This window comes from Trematomus bernacchii, unplaced genomic scaffold (assembly GCF_902827165.1).
Source record: "Trematomus bernacchii unplaced genomic scaffold, fTreBer1.1, whole genome shotgun sequence".
Classification (NCBI taxonomy): Eukaryota; Metazoa; Chordata; class Actinopteri; order Perciformes; family Nototheniidae; genus Trematomus; species Trematomus bernacchii.
Genome location: NW_022987656.1, coordinates 296,107 through 320,855, shown reverse-complemented (window position 1 = coordinate 320,855; position 24,749 = coordinate 296,107). Strand labels below are relative to the sequence as shown.

At 41.2% G+C, this 24,749-nt stretch overlaps 1 protein-coding gene across 1 annotated transcript; it reads right to left on the bottom strand.

Annotated features, from left to right (window-relative positions):
* Positions 1–796: 796 nt before the first annotated feature.
* Positions 797–24,372, bottom strand: si:dkey-16j16.4. The gene is made up of 5 exons (XM_034135238.1): positions 23,852–24,372; positions 12,421–12,502; positions 11,511–12,025; positions 7,373–7,426; positions 797–2,031 (listed from the first exon to the last, which is right to left on the bottom strand). The coding sequence occupies exons 1-5, from the start codon at positions 23,918–23,920 to the stop codon at positions 1,882–1,884; spliced, it is 870 nt and encodes a 289-aa protein (XP_033991129.1). The 5' UTR covers positions 23,921–24,372; the 3' UTR covers positions 797–1,881.
* Between the last annotated feature and the right edge of the window lie 377 nt (positions 24,373–24,749).

Sequence of the window (24,749 nt, the reverse complement as noted above, 5' to 3'; positions counted from 1 at the left end):
CACTAATCACAGACGGAAAGCATTCCTCCCTGCCCAAAACACGAGAGGAGTCCGCTGTCGTTCACCTGGCACCTTATGGACGATGTTCCAATGATAAAACATACGCCTATCAGAATAAAGGGATAGTATGAGGTACTGTTATGGATATGGGCAGCAGGAAATCCAAATTCAGCTTAATTAAAAAAAGGCCCAAGTTAAAAGAAAAGTCTGTATCGGGTAAAGCTGCTATATTTAAAATATATAGCAGCTTTACCTTTCTGTGCTCTACAATATTTCCCGATGTAGAATGAAAGTATGCTCTTGCTAATGTTGATGGAGGATCTTGTAAATAAAATATATGAAATGGGTAACCATGAAAATTAGAAATCAAATGAAATGTCTTTGATGAATTATGGGAAAGATGGATGGGTTAAATACCATAAAAGATAACTAATGACCCTTTGATTAGTTGTTGATGATTAATGAATCAGTAATGCAATTTTCTTTTAATATCCATGATCTTGCTAAAGCTACCAGACTCCAGTGAAATGTTTGAACTGGCAGATCACTGGGGTCGCTGATCTACCGGTACCCTGAAGGTTTAGTACGTTTGTTTTACTTTGTGACTTTAAACTACCAACACAATAACACAAACTAACAGATGGAGGCAGCAGTAGACCAGCAACCCCTGGATTATTTGAATAGAACATGGATAACAGCGTCAGTTCCAACATTCAAACTATCCCTTTAGGTGAAGTGGTTGTATACAGTTATATATATATATATATACAAATATAAATTGCTCCAAATACAAATCCAATGAACAAGAGGCCACAGGGCATTTATTGATTCATTTTGTGCAACGATGGACGAAAACCTGTCACAATGTTACATTCACTTACTTCGGCGAAATCTTAGTTACAGTGGTGACATCGTGTTTAATCGAGAACTACCTCAAGTTTCATTCAATACAACAGGAATGTGATTTCAAGGCATTAAGAGATCTTAAGAAAACACTGGGGTGTCTTCAGAACACCAGCGGACCTCTTCTATCTAGAAAATAATGAGGTACAATATTGGAAAGAAATAAAGATGGCGCACTACAAGTAGGCCAAATACACTTGCCAAATGTGCAGCAAACTATTCTCATACTTCCTTATTTCCACGTTCCTCTCTTTCTGCACAAACAGTGGAACCCATGCAAGGAAAGAGGATACAAGTATTCGTAACCTGGACTAGAAAGTGACAAATTCAAGAAGCTTACGTCGTCACAGGTGGACTATTTAACTACATACATGTCGTACATGTTTGTTATAGCTCCTGCATACTCAATAAACACATCCAGAGTATTTTCAGACGGACGATATGTGACCACTGGCTATGTTTACCTCCACAATAACAAGATATCCGATGACTTGTTTGACTTTGATGACATGTTTACTATATAAAGTTACCCAGAACCTTACAACATGTCAAGTAACCACATCAAAGTTAGAAACCTTGGAACCACTTGATTGTCTAACATGCATTTTTCCCTTGAATATTGATCCAGAGCTAAATTCATTTTTCAAAATGGTTAGTCCCTTTGTACCACCTCTGGTCGTCAAGTCCATGTTAGCGTCATTCGTCCTCCAAATCGCAGGGCCTTTTTCAGAGACGTATGCATAACCTGAAGAATCCTTAGAAATGTTTGAGGCCATTTTATTCCCCAAATGTTGCTTTTTAGTGGAGAGAAATGATCAAAGTGACAGGTTGGGATTACCTGAGTGTGCAAACAGTTTGACTGTGGAACAAACGTCTTTTCTAGCGCGGTCCCTTTTAGAACAATCACTTCTTGGTCCCAAAGCAGAAAGCTGTAAAAAAAGAAAGCAGCCGTCTGGGAATGAAGAGTGGTGCGGAGGATTATCTGGTGGTAATTTGTTGTTTTACGAGCAGGGGGGATCCTCGGACGGGGTCAGGGGACTGCAGGGGGGCACTGTACTCAAGGAGCGGAAGGCGAAGATGGAGGGGTCGTAGGTGTACCTGGGGGGGGGGGCGACTCCCCGTCAGGTTCTGTGGACAGAGAGAGACGAAAGGGCATGATGAGAGACAGAAGTTGTGTAAGAGCCACCTAAGTGCTTCATTTTGTGTTGAGGAGAGATGTTTATGTTGGCATGACAGATTAGGCTAGGGTTAATATATACAACAGGATATTGCAAAACAGTTCAACTCCGTTATGCCACTGAGGGGATGGAAGTCTGCAAGTTCAGATCATTTTCAGCCTATTTAACGTGTACACTAGTTATTAAATACAGTGTCATAGCCAATGGCTTCGGTATTGGACCGGTCAAGCATCTTGACCGGTCCAATACCGACGAGTTCCCAGGAAATAACCTGCCGTGACGCTGATACTTTCAATACACTTTTTTTTTTCTGATTTACCTGCCTCCCGTGAGTACGTTGTGTCTTCACGAAAGGTTTCAATTATTTATTTGAAAGACTCAGAACTAATATATCCTTTCAGACTAAATGCCCTAGAAACTGTCAATTGGATAACCGGCTACTTGAAAGGGGTTGGAAGATAGTATGGATGAATGGCTTCTTACCAGCCATAGTATTATTTGGACAGTTACAGTTTGAGCCAGTTTTGTTCAAATTGCCAAAATAAAATGGACAGTATTGCTAATAATAGCTAGTAGCGAGCTCTGTGGTCAATGCAACATAAAAGACTATAAAGATACGCAGATATGGGCAATTTGTTAGGAAGACACAGACAAGACACAGTTCTCAACAAGTCCATTTTGTAAACATTTTTATCAAACAGAAACATAAAGACGATCTCAGTTTTCATTTGACTAGTTTTGCCTCTTTTGCTTTGATTCTTGAAATGCCTCTTTTCTTTGTTGAATTAGTTCTGAAACAACTTTATTTGTATTTGTATTGACCACACCAACCACACAACATTGAGCCAGTCTCACAACCCAGAAACAATCCAAATGTGAGTAAAACTAAGAACTTGAAATATGACGTGTTGGAAATGTCTGTTTCAGAAGGCTTCTAAAGTGGCTTCTAGAAACCTAGAGAAAGAAGTTACAGTATCAAGTCACTGTGAGAAAGTGACTGAAAACCAAACTAGCAGTGATGGGAAACAACTGCACTCCTAAGAACATTTCACACTGCTACTTTTCGTTCAAACTGCAGGTTTGGTGACATAAACCCCTCACAGAGCAACCCCCCCTCTGAGCAGAACCTCGCTTCTTGTGTTTCTACAAGTCCTCCGTCTAAAATTAGCCTGGGTCAGTTTCCTCCCTGCAGGAAACAGCAGGAAATGACTTTGTTGGATTTGGCAGTGAGGCAGCACTTTCTCCAGAGTCTGGGGAGAGTGTGTGAGAAGGTGGACGGAGAAAGATTAGGACCTTGAGACAGATCCGCTGTAATTAGAAGTTGATCCCATGGAAAAAACTTGAGTGTGTGTTTAAAAGGACACCTATATATTCCCATTGTAGAACTGAGACCGATGCACTATGTAGCTGACTGACTCAGTGCTACTGGAAAAGTACTCAGTGACATCAATGCATATGAAATAAGCCTCCATTAACTGCGCATGTGAGCCTAACAGGTGTTGCTATGACTTCAGCCAACATCTTAAGGGATTCAGTGCCGACAAGTGAGTCACAGTTACACGGCAACAATTCCCAAAACCACTTAGAGATGTTTTATCTACCGATGTTTGTATAAAACAGGCGAAAAGTGAGAGGTGGACAAACAAAGCATATCCCAAGAACAAGTTACAGTAAACTCAGATGTGGACGTGTTAATGTGTTGGCCACATGGTAGCTGTGAGTCAGTCCAACTTGGAGGGGGTGTGTTGTACTTCAGGATGAGTTGTCTTGTGGTCACATCTGCAGTTTGCTGGACATTTAGGGCCAAGATGGGTCAACAAAAAGTGCAGGTCCCAAAGGTGCTTGTAGTCCCAAAGGTGCTTGAAGTCCCAAAAGCGCAAGGAGGGCCTTTTTCTACAGGCATTCAACGCCGAGTTAAAACACCAGTAATATTTCACTTGTCCTGGAGAGGAACTGCCTGGAAAAATGCCTTTCGAGGGATTTTATGTTTTAAGTTATCCCTCTTGAATCTTGATCTATGATGTATGCTTCAGTTTGCATATCTGAAAAGTCTCAGCACTGTGTTTCCAGCCCTGTTAAAGGAATAGTCGAGTTTATTACAAGGATGGATTACTCCGTGGCCCAGGGGTTCAGGGGGGGGGCTAAACCTGAGCCTCTGTGTGAGGTGATTGCTATGTTGGAAAATCAAAGGACTTAAAAGTAGGGATTTCCTGACTATTGTGTTTGTTGCTTCTGGTCTAATTGTCTATCAGACCAAATGCTTCCATTGATGGTTGGCTTTTATAGTTCATATGTACCCTAAGGTATTTTGTATATTTGTGGTGAGCAGGTCTAGTGTGGATGTGGTGTGGCAGGGAGCCTGTGACACCGGGAACAAAACATATTTCATTCTTTCTAGCAGGCAAGTCTTTGGCTAAGCTAACCAATGGCTGGCCGTAGCCTCATTTTAAGCATGCGGGTATGAAAGTAATGGTGCATTCTGTTTGTACTTATTCAACATTTCCAAGTTCTCAGTAGTACATTTTCTCTGAAGTTAGATTTCCAGTTCCAACATTTGAGAGAACCTCACCATATCTGACCTTAAAATCTGAGACTGCTGGGTACCGTATCGACTAAGTGATAGCTGTACTAATATAGAGGTTTTTTTTTTAGCACCAGTCTTATGTATGTCTTATTAAGTCAGTTGTACACACAGTGCTGTCCTACTTCTATCCAGGGATATGTTGCTGCAGCTATATAAGCACATGTTGTTTAGTTATCAACTGATGCAACTTAGAACTTGGTTTTTCGACTTGATGTACTGGAACACGCTCCGATTTACGACTTCCCAGTACTAAGGAAAAGCTCAATTATAATAATCTCATCCAACTCTCTGCACAAAAGCGATAAAGCGCAATTGACAAATGTTAGGCTACTCCTTAGACATCTGTTTGTCCTAATGCTAAGACCAATAATGCCTTTGCATCCCATCTAAGCCATGCAGTTTACTTCAATCAAAACGGTATGCAGAACATTTTTCCTTCAATTTAGTTTTCCCCTCCACTCTCTGCACCATTTCCCTCCCCTCAATCAATCTTCGCCCTGCTCTCCTCCCTTTTCTTAACGGTGGCTGTAATCAGACTCCATCACTCTTGCCTGCTGCAGCCTGGGAAGCTCTCATCACCCTATTCTCCTATTCACCTCCAACCCCTAGAGGGGGGAGGGCCTCCGCAGCAGCAGGGGCAGGCCAAAGCTGTGTTTTCCTACTGCTTCCATACAAACCCCCCACCTCTTTAAACATAACCACGACCATCGACCTCTACTCCCGTAACAACTCCCATGCTTGAATCCGGTCTCGAAGCCGGGGCCCCATCCAGATCCAGTGTCTCTCTTTTGGATTCTGGCCAGGAAACCCAGGGTTGACAGCTAAAGAGGGAGAGGGAGATAAACCGAATGGTACGGGAGAGAAAAGACAGAGACGGGAGGTGGTTCACTTTGCCCCGTGGCATAAAGGGTAGAAAGTTAACACAAGCTTCCAAATAGCCCAAAAATCCAAGGTACTCACTTTAAGGAAAATCTATAAAGTGCACAGACCTGACCAACAGGGAAAACACTGAAACAGAGGATAATGAGCAATATCTCCATGTATCAGCGGAGTTAAACAGATAGCAGCCATCCAGGCTATAAATGGAAAATGACTTCATCTCTGGAAATACACCACAAGGGACCCGACAAACACTCCGCCTCCTCTTCCTCCTCAGCTCCATCTCTCAACGAAGCTCTCTTGTTCCTCCTCAAACACTCGCAAAAATCACTTTTTTACATTTTTGTACCGCTCATCCATACTTCAACATGGAGGATAACAGCGCCCTAGATGCTGTTACAGTTGGTGTTAGTGTGTGTGTGTGTGTGTGTGTGTGTGTGTGTGTGTGTGTGTGTGTGTGTGTGTGTGTGTGTGTGTGTGTACATAATAAGTGAGTGCGAGGTTCCGTTGACACTAACCCACGCAACGTGATAATAACGTCACTTTTCTCACCACACTGTGCATCCTTCTGGAGTACCCTGCGCTGTGCCAAGACGCCCAGGCTTGTTCCAGTCGGCTCTCCAGCATGCTCCCCTTACCCACCACATAACTGAATCACACTGTTGCAGTTGGTGGATGATTATTGGCGGTTGTGTTTTGGAAAACCGCTTTACAGGAAGATCAGTAGGGACACAATCTTGGGAAAATACCTTTGTGTTTACGAAGGTATTTAGGCGAGTTAATGTGCACTTCTTAGACCACTAATGGGACAAGTGGAAAGCTCCGTTATTAAAGGCTGTTGAGATGAAGAGATCAAAGAAACTTAAACAAGAAAAGAGCACATTTTTCTCCTGGTAACTTTGTTGTAGGTATCACTGCAGTTAGCGGTGTTAGTAAACGGAATGCGATCAGATTTTCAGACGTTGCTCTCAGGCATGGCTCGGTTGCTAGCAGGGCATGGGAACAAACGCTGCTGCCAGATGCTGTCCCAGTATGCAGTTGGATGGACATCAAGGTGCTGGCGACAAAACAGGCCGGGCTGTTAACGGGGGCTGTGCCACCTTATCACTGCTGCAATGAACACCCTGATCAGAAGTGCCCAAAATGGGTCTGCATTAAAGGGAAAGCAGGTGCTGTGTGTTCATTTTCGTACTTCTATACTAACATTTGCTGATTTGAGTATATTAGTGCGTCCCCATGAGAAGTATGGAAAAATGCAGTGCACTAAGAGCACCTGATGGTTCAATCACTAGGGTTAAAAGTTGAATGTGGACCTCTGAACACTTTTCACCCTCAACAACCGCCATCTTGGCTACTAACGGATGCTTCAAGACCATCCGTGATCACAGTTTCTCCAGTGAAAACAACACTAAACAAATAATAGTTACTCATGTCAAAGGAAGCAAAAGTTCATTTTATTGGGTTAATTGACCATGTAATGATTGGTACAATAAAAACTAAACAAATAGCAAACAATTACGTAGCTAGCTAACTATCTAGCTAGCTATGAGCGGCAATGGTCTCTTTTGCTGAAGGCACAGCAGCCGAGTACGATTTGAGAACAAAGACACTACCCGGTCAAAACTCAGCAAGTTCCCAGTGTCCGACATGTGTACAAAGGGGAGTACCCAAAATTGAGACACAATGTGTGTGTACTTTCAGATAAATACCACTGGTATAAACCATTTTCAACAGGGTTTTGTTCAACATACAATAAATTGTTTGCATTCTTTGCAACACAATACTACAAGAGGCTTTTGTTTGTGGTGAGTTAAAAAATAAAACGTACCCGCATCTTTATGGTCCGGGTTTTCCCTCCGCAATTCTTTTTCAGCAGCATTTTCTGTGGAGAACAAGAATGCACAATGAGAGCCTAGAAGATCATACAGTAAAACCTTTACACTCTGTCTGTAAATACACTTGTACTATGAACCCAAAAAAGGAACCTTTTATGCTAGTTGTTTATGCATGTGAATGTTGAATCGGATCAAGCGTATTACTAAAAGTCAACCAGTTATTGATGACATTATAAACAGCAAAATTGGACGTGACAAGAAGTGCATATCTTGGCAGTCGATGAACACATAAGGCAAATCCAGCTGTCTCACTAAACTAAACAGTCAGTCAATGAAGCTTATGCAATATCCTGTCTCCCACTCCCCTCCATGTCCACAGTGGGGGTGGATGGACCACACAATCATCGAATTGTCTCCCGTTGGGGAGGTAGCTTCTAAGGGGGGAGGGAGCCCAGGAAAGAATGGAAACATAAGACTCCTGCTGTTGTGATGTGGGAGAGAGCTGGTGTGCACTTGCCCTCATGCTCACCTCCCGCTAGCTCTTATCTTTTTTTAGTGTTGTCAATGGGAGTACAGTCCATGTGGGTGCAAGCTGCTCTGACATGAATTAAAAGCGGAAATTCACTTCGGCCTCCCAAAAAAAGTTATAGTTTTTTATTTTACGTGATTAACTGACTCTTTTGTTCAATCACAAAGATATGATCTCTTTCAAAAGTACCATATATTTGTATGCTAGCATACCGTTTGGATGTGTGTTGTAGTTATTTAAGAAAAAGACAACAAGTAGGTTATCTTTATCATTGTTATGGGGGGGGGGGTTTTAAATATTTTGCCTGTGTGTGTGGCGGTTGGACATGTATCTTTTATTCTGTTATGTTAACATTTATTTTCATTATTTTGTCGTGTAGAACACCTGTTATACAAATGAAGTTGCTTTGGTTTGCCTTACAGTATATGTGCTAATCTCTAGTGAGAGCTACAATATTAACCACTGTTTTTATATCAATATCTACAGTTGTCTTATATCTTGAAGTCTTATTAAATCAGTTCTCTTTTCATCTACACTTCAAAATGCATTCTTGCACAATTCTAATCTTGTTTTAAAAACATGAAATGCCAAAAATAAAACTATTCAGCCAGTTCCTTTTCATACGAAATTAACAGACACTAATTAGTTTAAAAAACAATGTTATAATTGAGAACTAGCTGTAAGATAGGGAAACCAGCACATTGGATAAATCATGTCAAGAAAGATACTACTATGGTCATACACTAGTCTAGTGTGTAGTTGAATTATATTTTCTAGAACCATTTTAGTGCAGATGTCACATACGACATATTTCTCAAAAGCATCTGCTACACAAACTGTTGTTCTTTCATCAGGCAAACAATGGCACAAACAATGGCAAACATTGGCACTGCCACATCTAAGCAAAACATCTGAGCAAATGCACATCGATTAACATGCATGAGGGATTATCAGAAAAGGAAACCAGCGGCTGACCCTTCAACTCTGCCCCTGATGAAATAATGAGATAAATAAGTGTGTAACTAGGGCTTTGAGCTAATGCGGGTCATACTGGAGCTACGTAGCCTTGTTTACCAACCACTAGCTTTTAGACACTCCTGGATCAGTTGATTAAGGGAACCACAATTTGACTTTGAGATTGTTTCTCCATCCTACCAACAATATTTGTAACATTTCCTGAGAAGATTAAACTCCTTGTTAGTTAGAAAATGGAGACAAAGGGGTAACAATTACAGCTCCCCCCAAATGTGCCATCAATCTTTAATTCATGTATAAGAAAGAAAATCCTGTCGCAGACTGAAACCCACCTGGTTCGAGAGCACCTTGGCCAATAAAATAAGAATAATAGAGGGGTTAGGCTTATTAGAAGCTATTGCAGTAACACTTACAATGGATTGGCTTATTGATGCTAATGTACTTACAGTATTCCAGCTTTCTTGAGTTTGTATCTCCATCAGCTAAATTAAATGTAATCTCTCATAAGGTTCCAAAAGAAAATAACTCAACTAAAGAAAGTATGTGGTCTAAAATAAGTTTAGTTTAATTGGGCCCTATTATGCTCATGTTCAGGTTCATATTTGTATTTTTTCCCTCTACTGTGACATGTCTCCATGCTTTTATGTTCAAAAAGCTCTTTATTTTCTCATACTGCCTGTGCTGCAGCTCCTCTTTTCACCCTCTGTCTGAAACCAGCTGGCTGGCTCTGTTGTGATTGGTCAACCGCTTATTTATGTTCCGTCCCTTAGCCAATCACGTACAATGTGTTGAAGCGTTAGCCAATAGAAGCGCAATGTTACATAGGGATGTCACTATGTTCAGGAAGTAAACAGAGGAGTCCAATGGAAGTAGTTCAGGCAGGGGGGGGGGGGGGGGGGGGGGGGGAGTGTGTGGGAGAGAAACTCCCTCTGGAGGGAACTTTGGGATTTTAGCTTTTGCAAACCATTTACATGCACAGAAACCTATAACACACTACAGGAAAGGGAAGCTCCAAAAAGCAGAATAGGGCCTAATATTTGACAATCCATCCTTGAATCCATCCTCTCCCTTCCACACATATAACACAGAATCCCCCTGGTTTTGACACTTTTAAAGTGCTTTTTCTAACAAACCCGCTTCCTTTCTTAGGTGTGAACTCCGGAACTGCATACATGAGTGAAATTACATGATGAAGGTGTCGAAGTTGAGGTAAAATGTGTTGCTGGAAGTTGTCCAGCTAAAGAGTTAATGGGAGATTGGAAGAGTGTCTGCTAGCTACCTCTGTAGGCCCCCTATTGTATTCCCTGCAGCACCTCCCATTCCACTTGACTGAGTGTGCACACACTCTCACACATACAGACACACACTAATACAGCGACACACTCGCAGACAGGAGGATGCGCACATGCAGACACAAAAAGACAGGCAGGATGATAGATGCGGACCCCAGCCCCACGCACACACACCAAAACACACACACACTCTTCCTCTTTTTTCCCTCTTCACCCCTCTCATTGCTGCCCGCTGTCTCTCATCATCTGTTCTTTCCCTCTAAAACCCCCATGGACATATGGACTCCTGAAACCTGCAGTTTCTATCTCTGCAAACACACACACACACGCACACACACCCTTTCGCATCCACGGTGTGGGCCAACAAGTGCATTGGATTTTAATGATTAGCGGACCAGCTTCCCCACGTCTCATTAGCGGTTGTGTTTTTTCTGTTGTGTATTTAATCCTCTCCTTCTGCCTCCACCCCTCCGTCATTTCCCCTAGCTTGCCAGCCTTTGTGAGAAACGAGGGCGGACATCTGCCGTCCGTGCCTCCCTCTCCTTCATCCCTCTCCAGCCAGACCACCGTGGTACGCGCGCCCTGGCTTTGGAGAGGGAAGACTTTGTTTGCTCGTGCAAGCGTGCACATTTGTGTGGCCATGTGTGTGGAGGGTAGCCGGTTAGTAGTATTAGTAATACACCATTGTATTTTTGGAACAAATCTTCAGGCTGACATTAACTGTTTGGGTCGTTTGGGGAGGGTGGTGTGAGGCTCATCTGCTGTTTGGTTTTCAGTGGAATCCATGTATTGTTACGGTAATTTAAATTAAAGGCAATAATGTATGACTAAAATTGTGATTGAATTAAATTGGCTTTTAGATTTGAACAAAGGCATCCCATGATGGTGTTCAAGTATTTGGGGGTAGAAAATGAAATGGGCTAAAAGGATGACATCACTATAACATAATCCAATAAAATGATGGGGTACCACTTTCTGCAAGTATCTTGTGTACAGTGTAAGTCATTTTTAAAACAGCTGTTTTTATTATAGTTTTTTAATTATAAAAGTAATTTAACAGTGTGGTACTTTTATAACCTTTTATAAGGGACATCATTGGATTTTGACCTACCCGTTTCATGTTATTAAGTTATTAATATGGTAATAATGTGATGCAATAATTTGAGTTAGATGAAACAAACGACTTAGTGACGGTTGTGCTTTGACCCCGTGCACAATGATGGACCATAATAGTTAAAATGTCCTCAAAAAAGCATATCAAATTCTGCCAATGACATTGTAAGGATCTTGAGGCAGGTGCTTGTAGAAGAAAAACAAAGTCATGAGGTATCTAACCTGTTGCATTTTCTCCAGATCCAGACTGGGCCTCCCGGCCTCCCCGCCGTAACTGTGCCGATACTTCCTGTAAGGTGCTGATTGCTCAAAATGGGTCAAAATGATTGGCCGAACCACCGGCTGCACCACCTGCAGCTGAAAGCGCATGGGGGGCGGCTTGAGGCTACGTGGTGGACTGGAACTGAATAGTACGGGGCTGGGGGAGGCTGCCAGGCAGGCGTTGGACTCCACCAGGGGCCGGGCTGAGGCGGCCTGCGACCCGCAGCCGAAGACATCCCGCACCTCCTCGTCGCTGGAGGTGCTGCTGTGGTGGTCGCCATGCCGCTGGGGAAGCGCCGACACCCACTTCCTGTTGTCCCCGCAGCTGATTCGCTCCAGCTCTTCCTCTGACGAGTGGCGATCCAGATTGGCATCTAAAAGGAGGCGAAGGCGTCGTAACCGAGCCGGAGAGAGGGGACCCTGGTTGTGCTGCTGGCTGGTGGCCAAGGGGGTGAGGGCGCAATTTCTCCGTCTCTCTAGAGGAGTTGATAAACAGGAAGTGTCAAAGGAGAAGGTAGATACGTGGTTGCAAAAGATAGGAAATGCTCTATAATTTCATATAGAGTGGTGCAGGACTGACATATCTTTGTAGACTGACCCGTGAGTTAGCATCACAAGGGCTTCCTTGACCAAAAGCAATGGGATTTTTTCTATTTTCTATTTATATGAGGCATCTAACTGTTCAAAAAAACTTTGACTTTTAAGTAGACAAATGCTAACTCATTTTCTGGTTTTAGGACTCATTCCTGCACCACTCTATTATTTGTTGCCTTGAACCATTCTGACTAGAATGTGTGAGAATGATCAGGTGATGGGGAGGACCTTCATCTACTTACGACAGAAAGGTATTCGGTTGACAGAGGGTTCTTACCTCTGTCAATCTGTGCAAGCTCCTGGTTCTCCCCCTCTGAGTCGTCACTCTCCCCTCCCTCTCCACTGCCATGGTAAGAAATCTGGAAAAAAGGAATGAGTTTATACTGAAGGTCAAATATGACTCAGATCTGAACCTTGGTAAAAGAGTGAAAAAACATTCCAAAATAATAGTATTTGTTCTCTTTTAAAAGGTCAAATTTGCAATGGAAAATGTCAGTATGCAGCAAACAATGTCAAAATAATTTGAGAGTAAAACCTTAACAATTAAAAATATTTCAACTAGGATTGCGCAATTGATCAACATTTTTTATCAAAATTACAATATGGACTAGCATTATATTCAAATTGCAGGAAGCACAATATTTGTTGGAGGATAACATTTTTATTAAAGGGGCCATATTCTGCACGTTTTCAGGTTTCATATTTGTATTTTGTGCTTCTACTGTGACATGTTTCCATGCTTTAAGTTAAAAAAGCTCTTTATTTTTCTCATACTGCCCATACTGCAACACCTCTTTTCACCCTCTGTCTGAAACAAGAGGCCAGTCTGCTCTGATTGGTTAGCTGGCCGGCTCTGTTGTGATTGGTCAACTGCTTTTTACCGACAGCCTCCCGATTCAACATGTCGAATAGGCGACGGAAGGTGTCGGCACGACCGAAAAGACACGACGGGGCGGGACAGACCAAGACACACCAATCTGAGTAAGGCGACACGACGCTCATCGACGGCCCGACATCTATCGACGGCCGAAATCCGCTTGGTGTGTAAGGGACTTTAGATGTCAGTGTCAGAGCACTGGCCAAAAGAAGCATGAGTGTTATATAGTGATGTCACTATGTTACAGAAGTATACAAAGTAGTTAAATCAGGGCGTTTCAGGCAGGTGGGGAGTGACATCCCTCTAATATTGTGAAGCATATCGCAATTGCAATAAGTAAAAAAAAACAAAGTGAAATCCTTCTTTATAATTTCTTGGTTCACATACATAACCTTCTAATGTAACATAAGCATCGTCAGTTTGTCTATTACATGACAACTGTCAATTGTTGCGTGGTCATTTCTACAGTTGCACTACTTGCATACTTTAAGTCACAAAAGGCAGGAAGAGTTGGGTTACAGTTAAGCCGGGGCTGCTTTCTTTTCCCACAACCTGAAGCAGTATGTCTCTTTAAAATCAATCCCTCGTCTGTCTCCACCAGAAGCAACAATACAGAAACCCTGCAGGCTGCAACGCTAAGAGTTAAGTAATGCGCCTCACACTCAGTAATTACCACTGCGAGGCCTCGCTGAGCAGCTGCCATCTGTGCTTGTGCGTGCGTGTGTGTGCGCTTTACACACATACATCCACACAAACATACAGTGTCCTCCCTTCTACTCTCTAATACACACACGCACACTCTCACACACTTCCTTTCTTTCTGAGAGAGGGAAAAGGGAGAAAGGAGCCAGGGCCTTAGAGCCCAATAAGAGAAGCCAGTATTCAATTCATGTTAAGTGGGAATTCCAATCTGTAATTACAAAGGCTTTTCATAGTTTTATGGTGAAATAAAAATCAGAAGGCTACATCTCGTAGCTGTCCCTACTTTTTTACATTTTAAATGTCACATTACTGTATACAAAAACAAAACGTAAAAAGTATTGCCTATCATCATCAACTCCACTGTATTTCAGATTTTTCCAAAAATCACTTAAAAATGTCTGCGTAGGATCCAATAAAATGTATGTAGTAAAATGTAGATATTCATCATATTATGTACGTTTTATGATTTGACATGGCATGAATTACATAAGAATAGATTCAGAATATTAGCTTAAACCAAATATAAATCAACTTATCATTTTAGGTTTAGATATTCTCTGACAGTTTACAAAGTAATACAAATTCGCTCCACTTTCACCAGCTGTGATTAACACATTAATGCATCAATAATCATAATGATGTAATTTAATATATATGATTTAAAAATTGGACATAACAAGTACATTAACTTTTGGTACTTTTAGTTTACTTTGATGCCAACTTTTACTTTATTAAGAATTTAAATGCAGGACTTTTACTTGTAAGAGCGTACTTTTACAATTTAGTAATGCTTATCTACTTAAAGGGGCCCTATTAGCCCTATTAGGGGCTTCATATTTGAATTTTGTACCTCCACACATGTTTACTCTTTTCACCCTCTGTCTGAAACCACAGCCCAGTCTGCTCTGGTTGGTTAGCTGGCCGGCTCTTTTGTGATTGGTCAACTGTTTAGAGATGTTCCGCTCCTTAGCCTATCACGTACAATGTGTTGGACAGCTCGCCAATAGAAGGGCAGGTGTTACGTAGTGATGTCACTATGCTACCGAAGTAAACAAAGGACTACAATTTAAGTGTTTCAGGCGTTACAGGAAAGGGAAAACCCCAAAAATAATTATAGGGCCCCCTTTAAGTAAAAAAAGATTCTTCCATCTTCCAATTTCTCAGAGTAAGATCACAACGTTGATACTACTTTAACGTGTTTGGATAGTGCTAGAGGGTAGGTTTCTTGTTTTTGAATTGTACATGAGCTGTGGGACACATTACAGCGTACAAGAAGAAAAACCTTGGCTCTCGAGGAGTCTCCAGCTTGCGTCAGTTTAAGAACTCTGTAGGAAAATGACACTGAGGAATAACTGTGGGAAGGAAATTTATTTTGGCATGTGTCCGGCTCAGGGCTTCAGCTTCAACGTACACTCCAGAAAATGATTGTTGGGAGGCATCCATAAAACAGCTGAAATACTGTAAAAAGTAATGCTGCAGGATACTGAGACTGAAGTGACGGTGGCAGTGCATACATCTCATGTCATGAGTTTAGCCTGAGACGTTTAACTCTGTGTTCAGGCTTACTGACATCATCTGGATTATGACTAGTTTTCCATACATGTTTAACCTTTTAGAGCTACGTAGCTTTAATTTCTGCTTGTCTTGACCCGTGAGTCGGAAGTTCCTCTACAGAGCAATCATTGTCCGTGCAACTGGAGAAAAATATAAGCTGACAGTAACGATTTTGGCCTTTCTCTTCCATTAGGGACCGTCTCACAGGTTGTTGATGGATCAGGGAACAAGAGAAATGTAGCACATGTGTAGCTCGCTTGGACAATACTTTAATGTGGTTCAGGCTCTGTCAGAATATGCTGTCCTACCTGCGTGTACATGTTTAGTACCTATTGAAATATACTCACTTTGAAATTCTCCCTATCTTTGTATGATCTACGAGTCACAGTATTAGACATAGGCTGGATGAAGACCCCCAAGATATCCAAGCATGGTTTGAAAAATGTAGATAGATGTATTTGAGCCACCACCTATCATGTAGTGCAACCAATTATTGCAATAACTGTATTACATTTAAAAAATACAGTATATAAAAAAATATGCCAACTAACTTTCTTTATGTAGGCAACAGCTGCATCAATATACAAACAATTCCATTTTGACAAAATTGAATTTTTCTTTTATTGCAAATGATTTTGTTTCTGAACACTTAATTACTAACAGCTTGTAGAAAATGTTATGCATGTTAAGGATTTTTTAGGGATAAATCGTGGTTGTACCACATGACATGTTTTAAGGACACATCCGATTCATCTTGGTGAAAAAGCACTAAATCCACTTAAATGGAAGTGTTTGTATGAATACAACGGTCTTACTGATTTAAAGAATGAAATAAATGTTATTTTTGGGTATTTTAAAATTGGCCTGTTGAAACCCTTTTACGTCATCAACCTATTTATTTTTGTCATAGGAGACATAATCACTTGTTAAGAGAAACTATTGATAATTTTGTTAGGGACTGGTCCCCAATAGCATTTGACATGAATTGGTAGTTTAAAGTGTTATGGTGGTTATAAATATAACAGAATAAGCTCTGACATTTGGTTCAGAAACAAGTGTGTGACTGCTCCTGCTTTTTTATTTTTTTCGTGTGCCATAGTCTGTTTCTGTCCTGTTGTGTTTTTAAGTGAATGTCTTGACTGTAAAGAACAACAACTTGTGTGTGTTTAAAGGCCCTGACACACCAGGCAGTCACCAGAGAACTCGCCGACACTCAACACCGACAGTTCCATCGACAAGTTCTCCTGCGTCTTGGCCGTGTGTCGCACTGGAAATCACCGCAAAGACTTCAGCCGAGCACGTACGAACTGCGCATGCGTGAGTGGCAATAACTCTCCTTACCAGCAGGCGGCGGTAGTGTGTATTCGTCATTCAAAATAGGCAACAACCGGAAGACAGAGAAGAAGAACAGACTGATATAAACAAACAAATAGCGTGTGCGTTCCATTTTCACTCTCGTCCATCGAAAACATGTTTTAGAATATAAAAATACATGAATAATGAAATGAGCACATAAAGTGCAGACATACTATAAAATCACAGTTAATAGACCTGCATCTGATGATCGCAGTGTTCTGGCGGGTGTGTAGTTTATTGAGTCAGCAATGTAATAATGGCCACTTCTTGCTAAATTTACGATGAGATGAAAAACTGGACTTGACCAAACAAATCACGGAGCTCTCAGCAGAGGACAGCCGGGGACGCTCCCGCCGATATCAGAGATGTCCCTGCTATGTGTGGGAGGTAAGAGAGGACATTTAAGGGCTATGTTTGATGTCTTTAAGTATCACCTGCTGGTGTTTAGCTGCTGTCCTGTGCCTTAAATCGTTTGTTTACGTCCCTCACTTCCGTTTCGCTTCTCATTCGCTAGCTGAACAGCTGATCAGAGTGGTTTCTTGGCCCGATAGCTTGTGTCCGACACCCGGCCGATTCAACATGTTGAATCGGCCGGGTGTCGACCGTGAAAGGCCAAATAAGGCGTGTCACGGCCGAGGGTTCGGGACACACCAAATTGACTTTGGGCGACAAGGAACCCGTTTTTGCCAGACAACGCAAGACGGCCGATATCGGCCTGGTGTGTAGGGGCCTTTAGAGCCAGACTTCTACTTTCAGTGACTTACTTACTTCAAAAGCAAATAGATTCACTTTTATCACTTTAATACTAGGCAACACTTGAGCACACTATCTGACTAAATATGCAAAGCAGGTCAGAGTCGACAGTCTATAGAACATTCAACCATGCAAATCTCGTGTGTTTATAACTCTTAATAATGTTGTACAGCCTCAGAGAGAGGGGTCATAACATTTGATTTCTCACAGTTATCTGATAACAGAATGTAAGGATATCTTCTTACAACGAACATCTATGCAGTGTGAGCGTGTGAGAGATAGACAAACAATTTGCATGCGTTTTTCAGTGAGACACATCTGATATGGTTATTGCATTGTTCATACAACAAACATTAGACTGAGTTTAACTGACGTTCAGTTTATGGTTAGACAAGATTACAGTGCTTTCCCAACCATTAAAGGGGCACTGTTAAACTCATTTTCAGGTTCATATTTGTATTTAGTGCCTCTACTGTGACATGTTTACATGCTTTAATGTTCAAAAAGCTCTTTATTTTTCTCATACTGCCTGTGCTGCAGCCTCTCTTTTCACCCTCTGTCTGAAACCAGAGTCCGGTCTGCTCTGATTGGTTAGCTGGCCAGCTCTGTTGTGATTGGTCAACCACTGAGAGATGTCCCGTCCCTTAGTCTATCACGTACAATGTGTTGGAGCGCTAGCCAATAATAGTGTTACATAGTGATGTCTCTATGATTCGGAAGTGAAGAAAGAAGTACAATCATTATGAATGACATGATAATTGTGTCGTTGTATAATTCTATTTTTATTTAAAGGTCCCATGTCATGCTTTTCCGGTTATTACCCGTCCCCTTGTGTGTTATGAAGGTTTTTCTGCATGTAAACGGTTTGCAAAGTCACACACCCTCAAAGTACACCCTGTAGCGAGTAAAACTCTAACACAGAAAAGACCTGTCTATGCTGCCTCAGAACGCCTCGTTGGAGATTTCTCTTTTTTCATTGTTTTCTTCCTGGGTACAGTGACGTGACCATACCCAAATGGACCCATTGGTCCAAATGGACCAATCCATGGAGCTCATCACACACACACACTCTCTCAGCGGCAAAACTGTGACGCGCTGGGGGGGGGGGGGGCGGGGGGCGGTGCTAGTGGAGCCTCGCAGCGGTGAAACTGTGGCGTGCTTACACTGTAGGTGCGCCGCGTTTGGGGGTGCGGGTGCTAGTGGAGCCTCGCAGATGGGGGTGCTGCAATTTGGACTAGTGAAAAATGTATCGCAGGAAGGAAAATATTTTAATACATTTTTAAATAATAATTATGGTGTAAAAGTGATAAATCCCCCAATGTTGTGAATCATATCGCAGTGGCAATATCAGTCAAAAATAATAGCAGATACATCTTTTTTCAAAATGGTGCAGCCCTACTTGCGTGCATTGTTATTTTACTGGCCTACACTTGTTCTGCACTTTGAACTGTAATAACCTGTATGAAAGGTGCTAAACAAATAAAGTTTGATTGATAAAAAAGGAAATAAATGTCAGCACCTAAACTGATGCAAGGCGTGTTCTTGTTACTTCCAGTTACTCATTGTTTTTTTCCACCTCCTCTATAATACTGTGGATAAACCAGGATTGCACCACTCTAACCTGGATATGCTGCCTCATACTATAATCCCTGCAAAGCACTGATACTGACTTCCCAGATGTTTTTTTTCCCAGAACACCTCAAAAGACAAACACCTAATCTGCAAAAGCACAACACAATGAATAAAGTACATGCAAGTCACATGTTTATGCTGCAAGATAAAGGACTACTTGCTGAAGAGACAGCACACGATGTATACATGTAGCACAGGAACACATTGAATTGCTCTCTCAGGACGACACTCAGTCACACCCTTCTCCCCGGTTATTAGTCATTAGGATCACACTCACAATGAAACACACCATGGATCTGGAGATGTTGTAAGCTCAACACAAGTTTGACCCTCTATGCTGCTTCCACATACTATACATCTGTTATAGACTTCCAAATGTAATACACATACAAAACTTTGCATGACAAATATTCCAATTGTGTTTGATGTGAGGATTTGAGAAAACTCATTTAGAGGTCTGAAAACTAACCAAAGTGATTATAAGTTGTAGAATGTTTATGCTTATCACTGATGCAACGCAAAACATGTTGCAATCCTAACTAGTTTTTTTAATATGTTAATGCAAGAGCTTTGGAGTGATTTTCTTTTCTCTTACTGCTGCCTGATATGAGGAAAATATGCGATAATGTTGAATATTGATAATAAACAAAAAATAAAGTGTACTCTCAGTTTCTGATACTATCAGTATAATGCTAAAATACAATACATTCCTTGTTGAAATAATACAATACATTTAATTATTTCCAATATTCCATAATTTAAAGAAAGTGAAAACTGAAGACATGTTTTGTCTTCAGTTTTCACTTTCTTTAAAAAAAATAATAGTTATTTTTAAAGGGCATTTTTCTACTCTCTTTCTTACAAATCCTTGATTGAAATCAGGCAGTCTTTCTCAGAAAATATGTGTAAATGTGACAGAGAGAAACATTTACATGTCAGTTCTTATAATTCGGCAGGTTTATCTTAATGTTAAGATTTCCCAAAATCAAGACTATCAAGTAATTGCAGCCCACTTGATCACATTCAGAGAGTTGATGCACTGTGAGACTGCATCAGGCAGAAAAAAACTGCTTTTGTGCGTGCATGCAAAGACAGACAAAGAGTTGTGTGTTTGTGTGTCAAGAACAGTTGAATGAAATCCTTGTCAGTCCCTCGCATCGCTGAGCAGCTTGCTAAGCTGGATCAATGGCAATGTGACAGCATACACACACTGCCCAGTTCACACACATCAGCTTTGCACTGTCCTTCCACACTGACATGGCCACTGTCACACTCCAGTCCCCCTCTCATGATAAACACACAACGCAGGGTCAGACCCATGGCTGGTTCTCTTTCCCTCACACTCCACTGGATCTGGCTTATAGTGTAGTAGCAGTCTTGATTAGTAGGATAGGTAGTGTAACAGGGCCTTGGAGACCTTTAGCCTCTTTTTAAATATACTGGCATGGCCGTTCAGCCCTCGATTATCCAGTTAGCACACTTTAAACTCAAACATTATCTGAGTAACTTGTAGGGCACTGACAGTTTGTGTATTATTGTTGAACTGTCACAATCCAGTGCAAGCAGCCGCACGCAGAATACACGGTATGAAGACCGATGTACATAATGCAGAACCACATTTTAAAACTGCGCGTTCCACCAGGAACTTTTACCATACGCCGCTAGCAACATTTGCTTAAGTTAGCAAGCGGATTGGCAAGCTAGTAGATTCCACCATGGCAAACACAAGTGAAACAGCAGAGCTGAAAGCTGGGTTCCTGCTAGGACTGGGCAAAACCTCGAAATAATATCAATAATTGAAACTAAATATCATCCTTTGGGATAACGTTATATTTTAAGTGTTGTTTTTAGGATGCAATATACAGTATTTCTATTATTTCCCAGGAGGACTGGGCAATTTATCATTATTTTATCGATATCAGGATTCAACACTAGATTTTGTTTTATATTTTGCAAATCTTTTGTATTTTCCTGGTTTTAAGACAGCAATACAGTAAAGTCTAAAGTCTTCTCAATTGAAATGATTGTTTCAACAATTATATTATTGCCATTAACTGCTTAGTCATTATATCCAGATTATTGATTATTCTTTGACAAAATTCTTATTGTGTAAATATTCTGTCAAGGCATCAATGGTCAACCCTACAATATCGTTACAATACCAATATCCAGGTATTTGGTAAAAAATATTGTGATAAATGTATTTCTAAATATCACCAAGCCTTGACCTATATGTGCCAATACACCCTTAGTAACTTGTGAATAGGATGACAGTATAGAAAGTAGTTCTGCTGAATCAAATACCTAAACTAAATCCACCAGAACAAAGGTTCTGCTTCATCAATCCTCGAAATATTAATTATATTCTAAGGATGCGAATCTGGAGCCTTCCAAACCAGGGTACAGTGGTCAAAAAAAGGACTAAATAAAAGGCACTTAATAATATTATCTTTTCGGGTTTAAATATTTTGGTTCAACAAACATTGTTCTCTCAGTATCAGGTGTAATACAGTCAATCTTATTCGACAGGCTAGGATATTCACAACAGGCCCATTCAGTACTTCAAACTCACATTCCCCACACTGACCACTTTCAGCAGAAATAACCTCGCCACTGAACAGAGCAACAAACACAAACAGTAGACAACGGGGATGGCACACTTTCCCCCGTATCCTCAACCAGGCCTTTGAATGGGCGCACTTTGGCACAAAATGGCTGCCATGAAACAATACAGTTGGTTGACACACAATATTGTTGTGGATGGAGCAAGCTAGTGACCCATGCAGGATACGATTCACCAAAAAGAGGCATTATGCAAACTGAGCGGGTCGTAACAATTGCGGAGCACTTCTGGAAAATTGGAGGGGAAAGATGTAGAGGTCGGATAAATATAGTCAAATAAAAGGGTTTTTACTGAAATAAGTCTGTGTTTAGATCTAAATAAGCTATACCATTTATATTCCCTTAGATGGAGAACCCAGACTAGTTTAACAGGTATGCATGTAGGACTTTTAACATAAAAAAATGTTGTGCGTTTGGTGATTTACTATTTCAAACAGCCGCAACTAACAGTTTATGAGTTGATGAGTCAATGATCTGTGAGTAAGATGTGTGGGAGAGTTTGTTGACATGCCACATGTTTGCTGATGTGTATGTAGAGCAGTGTGGATCTCCGGTTTCTCCTTGTAAACATCTGCCTTGGTCCTGTAAGCTGTGAAGAGTAAATTCCTTCTAGCATGGACATGGTAATGAATGGGTTGAGATGCTTGGAGGCAGATAATACCCCCAAACAAGACATACTTGAATATGAGAACACACAGGCCGGCAGTTGCCATAGACAGTGTGTTGTCTATGTGTGTGAGTGTGACTATAGTCGCTTTCACACCAAGTACTTTGCCGTACTTAGTTCCCAGCACTTAGTTCCCAGCACTTAGTTCCCCCATGGAACTAAAGAGCAGATCGCGTTCACACCGGAATAAGTCCCTGAGGGAAGATTACGCAAATGAAGCCGCTGACGTCACTTCTTCTTCTTCTGCTTTGGGTTTACTGGCAGGCAGTAAACAACTTCATGGCGTATACTGCCACCCGAAGTCCCCGGCCGGAAGTCCCCGGAGTTGGGGACTGGCTTCAGTAGAAGCTGCTGGGACTCCCAGCAGCTTCTACTGAAGCCTTCCGAGTAAATCGCCAGAACGCCGACACCTCCTCATCACTCCACCGCGGCGCTCCCATGTTTTTTTTTGTGTTGCCATAAGTTAGTCTCTCTCCGTTGGTGCGCTGGGCTAATGCTAATGCTAATAATGCTAATGCCAGCGAATACAATGGCGGCTTCACAAAACTTTTCAGAGTTTTACGGGGCGTGGTTTGCAATTCGCCCAGCCAATCAGAAATTGGAACTTTTTTCTCCCCAGGAAAGTACCTGCTCTTTAGCAGGGACTGAAAAGGGGGGACAAGTTCTCATGAACTAAGTTCTCTTTTTCGTGTGAATGCAAAATCCCAGGAACTATCGGAACTAAAAGGGAAAAGTACAGGGAAAAGTACTCCGGTGTGAAAGCGCCTTATGTGAAAGAGAAAGGAAGATAGTGTTAATGAACTCTTTATAACCCCTCAAGCAAGGTTACAATCTGTGAGCACATTATGTTAAGCTGTGTACTCAACTGGCCTACAAATGAACAGGTCACAAGACAAAAAACAAGCAGTGGTGTAAAGTAACTAGGTAGATTTACTCAAGTCTACTCAAGTTTAGTAACATTTTGAGAGAATTGAACTTCACTTGAGTATTTCCATATTTTGCTACTTCATACTTCTAACACACAAAAATTCAGAGGTAAATATTGTACTTTCACTCATCAGCATTAGTTACCTTGCCAATTTGTATTAATGATATTAAATATAATATTGAATATTGAATAAGACTTTAGTCACCCCTGGAGTAACTCCACAACCTACCCTGCAGTATACAAAGTCATTTAAATTAGCTGCAGCATTATCAGCTTTGATAAACACATAAATGTATCAATTATTAAAATCAAACATATTATATAGACTGTATATATTATTCTGAAATGTACAAAAAGTAAAAGTAGGCTACTCACATCTGCATTATGAGTACTTTTACTTTTGGTACTTTAAGTATATGTTGATGCTTATACATTTCTACTTTTACTTGAAAACATTTTTTTATTGCAGGACATTTACTTGTAACAGAGTATTACTACACTGTGTACTTCCACCACTGACTACAATGTGTATTTAAGTGCAGCATGTGGGCCTAATGACAACTACAGCCATTTAAAGTATGTTACTATAGCGGTAATATTCTAATTGTCAAACTCACCTTCAGTTGGAAAGGATGTATCTCGTTGAGGGAATGTCTTCGTAGCTTCTTCGTCAGCGTCTTTAGCATTGTTTACAGAGTAGCTTATGGCTTATCCCCTACTATAACGTTAATAACGACGGTTACTACAACTTCATTAGCTAACATGAGCGACTTTACGCATTTAAAAGAAGGCACGCGGAACTATCACTTGACTGCCAAGCACAAAAAACTGCAGCGCGAGGTGCTGCACAGTTTAGCCTCAAGTTAGCTCGTGTCGAGAAAAATGATACACCGAAATTCGATAAACTGCGTAGATGTGGCTTGTTTTCAGAGGCTGTGCGTAGTCTTATTTTCGAGTTCATTGGAGTCTCCGTTGTTGTGGAAAGTACTTTTCTTTTCCTCTGAAAGATGCCCCACTCGCCGTAGCTCTGCCTAACTTCCGGAGCTTAATTCAAAAAATGTTTGGGAAATTAAAAAATAAAATATCAACTTGTTGGCATTCAGACACGCACACACGCACACTCACACACATACACACAGCCAAATGCACACCAGCTGCACGAACACACGGAGTACTCCTCCAGCTTGAGCGTACTGCCCTCTGATTGGCTGTAGTGCTGCGATACGTCATGTTCGCCTCTTGAGGAGGAGGGTTGAGAGTTAAAGCCACATTATCTTATCTGTTTACTTCCTCTTTTCATACTGGGTTATTCATTTAAATGCAATAAAAGCATGTCTGTCCTCTTCAGCAGACAAATGTGTTACATTGATTAACCAGCCACTGCTTCTGATAAAGATGTATTTCAAGCCATTATAACCTTACTTTAACTTCATCTTCTTATAAGGTGTTAGAAGTTGCTGTGAGGCGTTTGTAATACCCCTGCTTGATTGAAAAAATCTTAAACCCCATAAATAA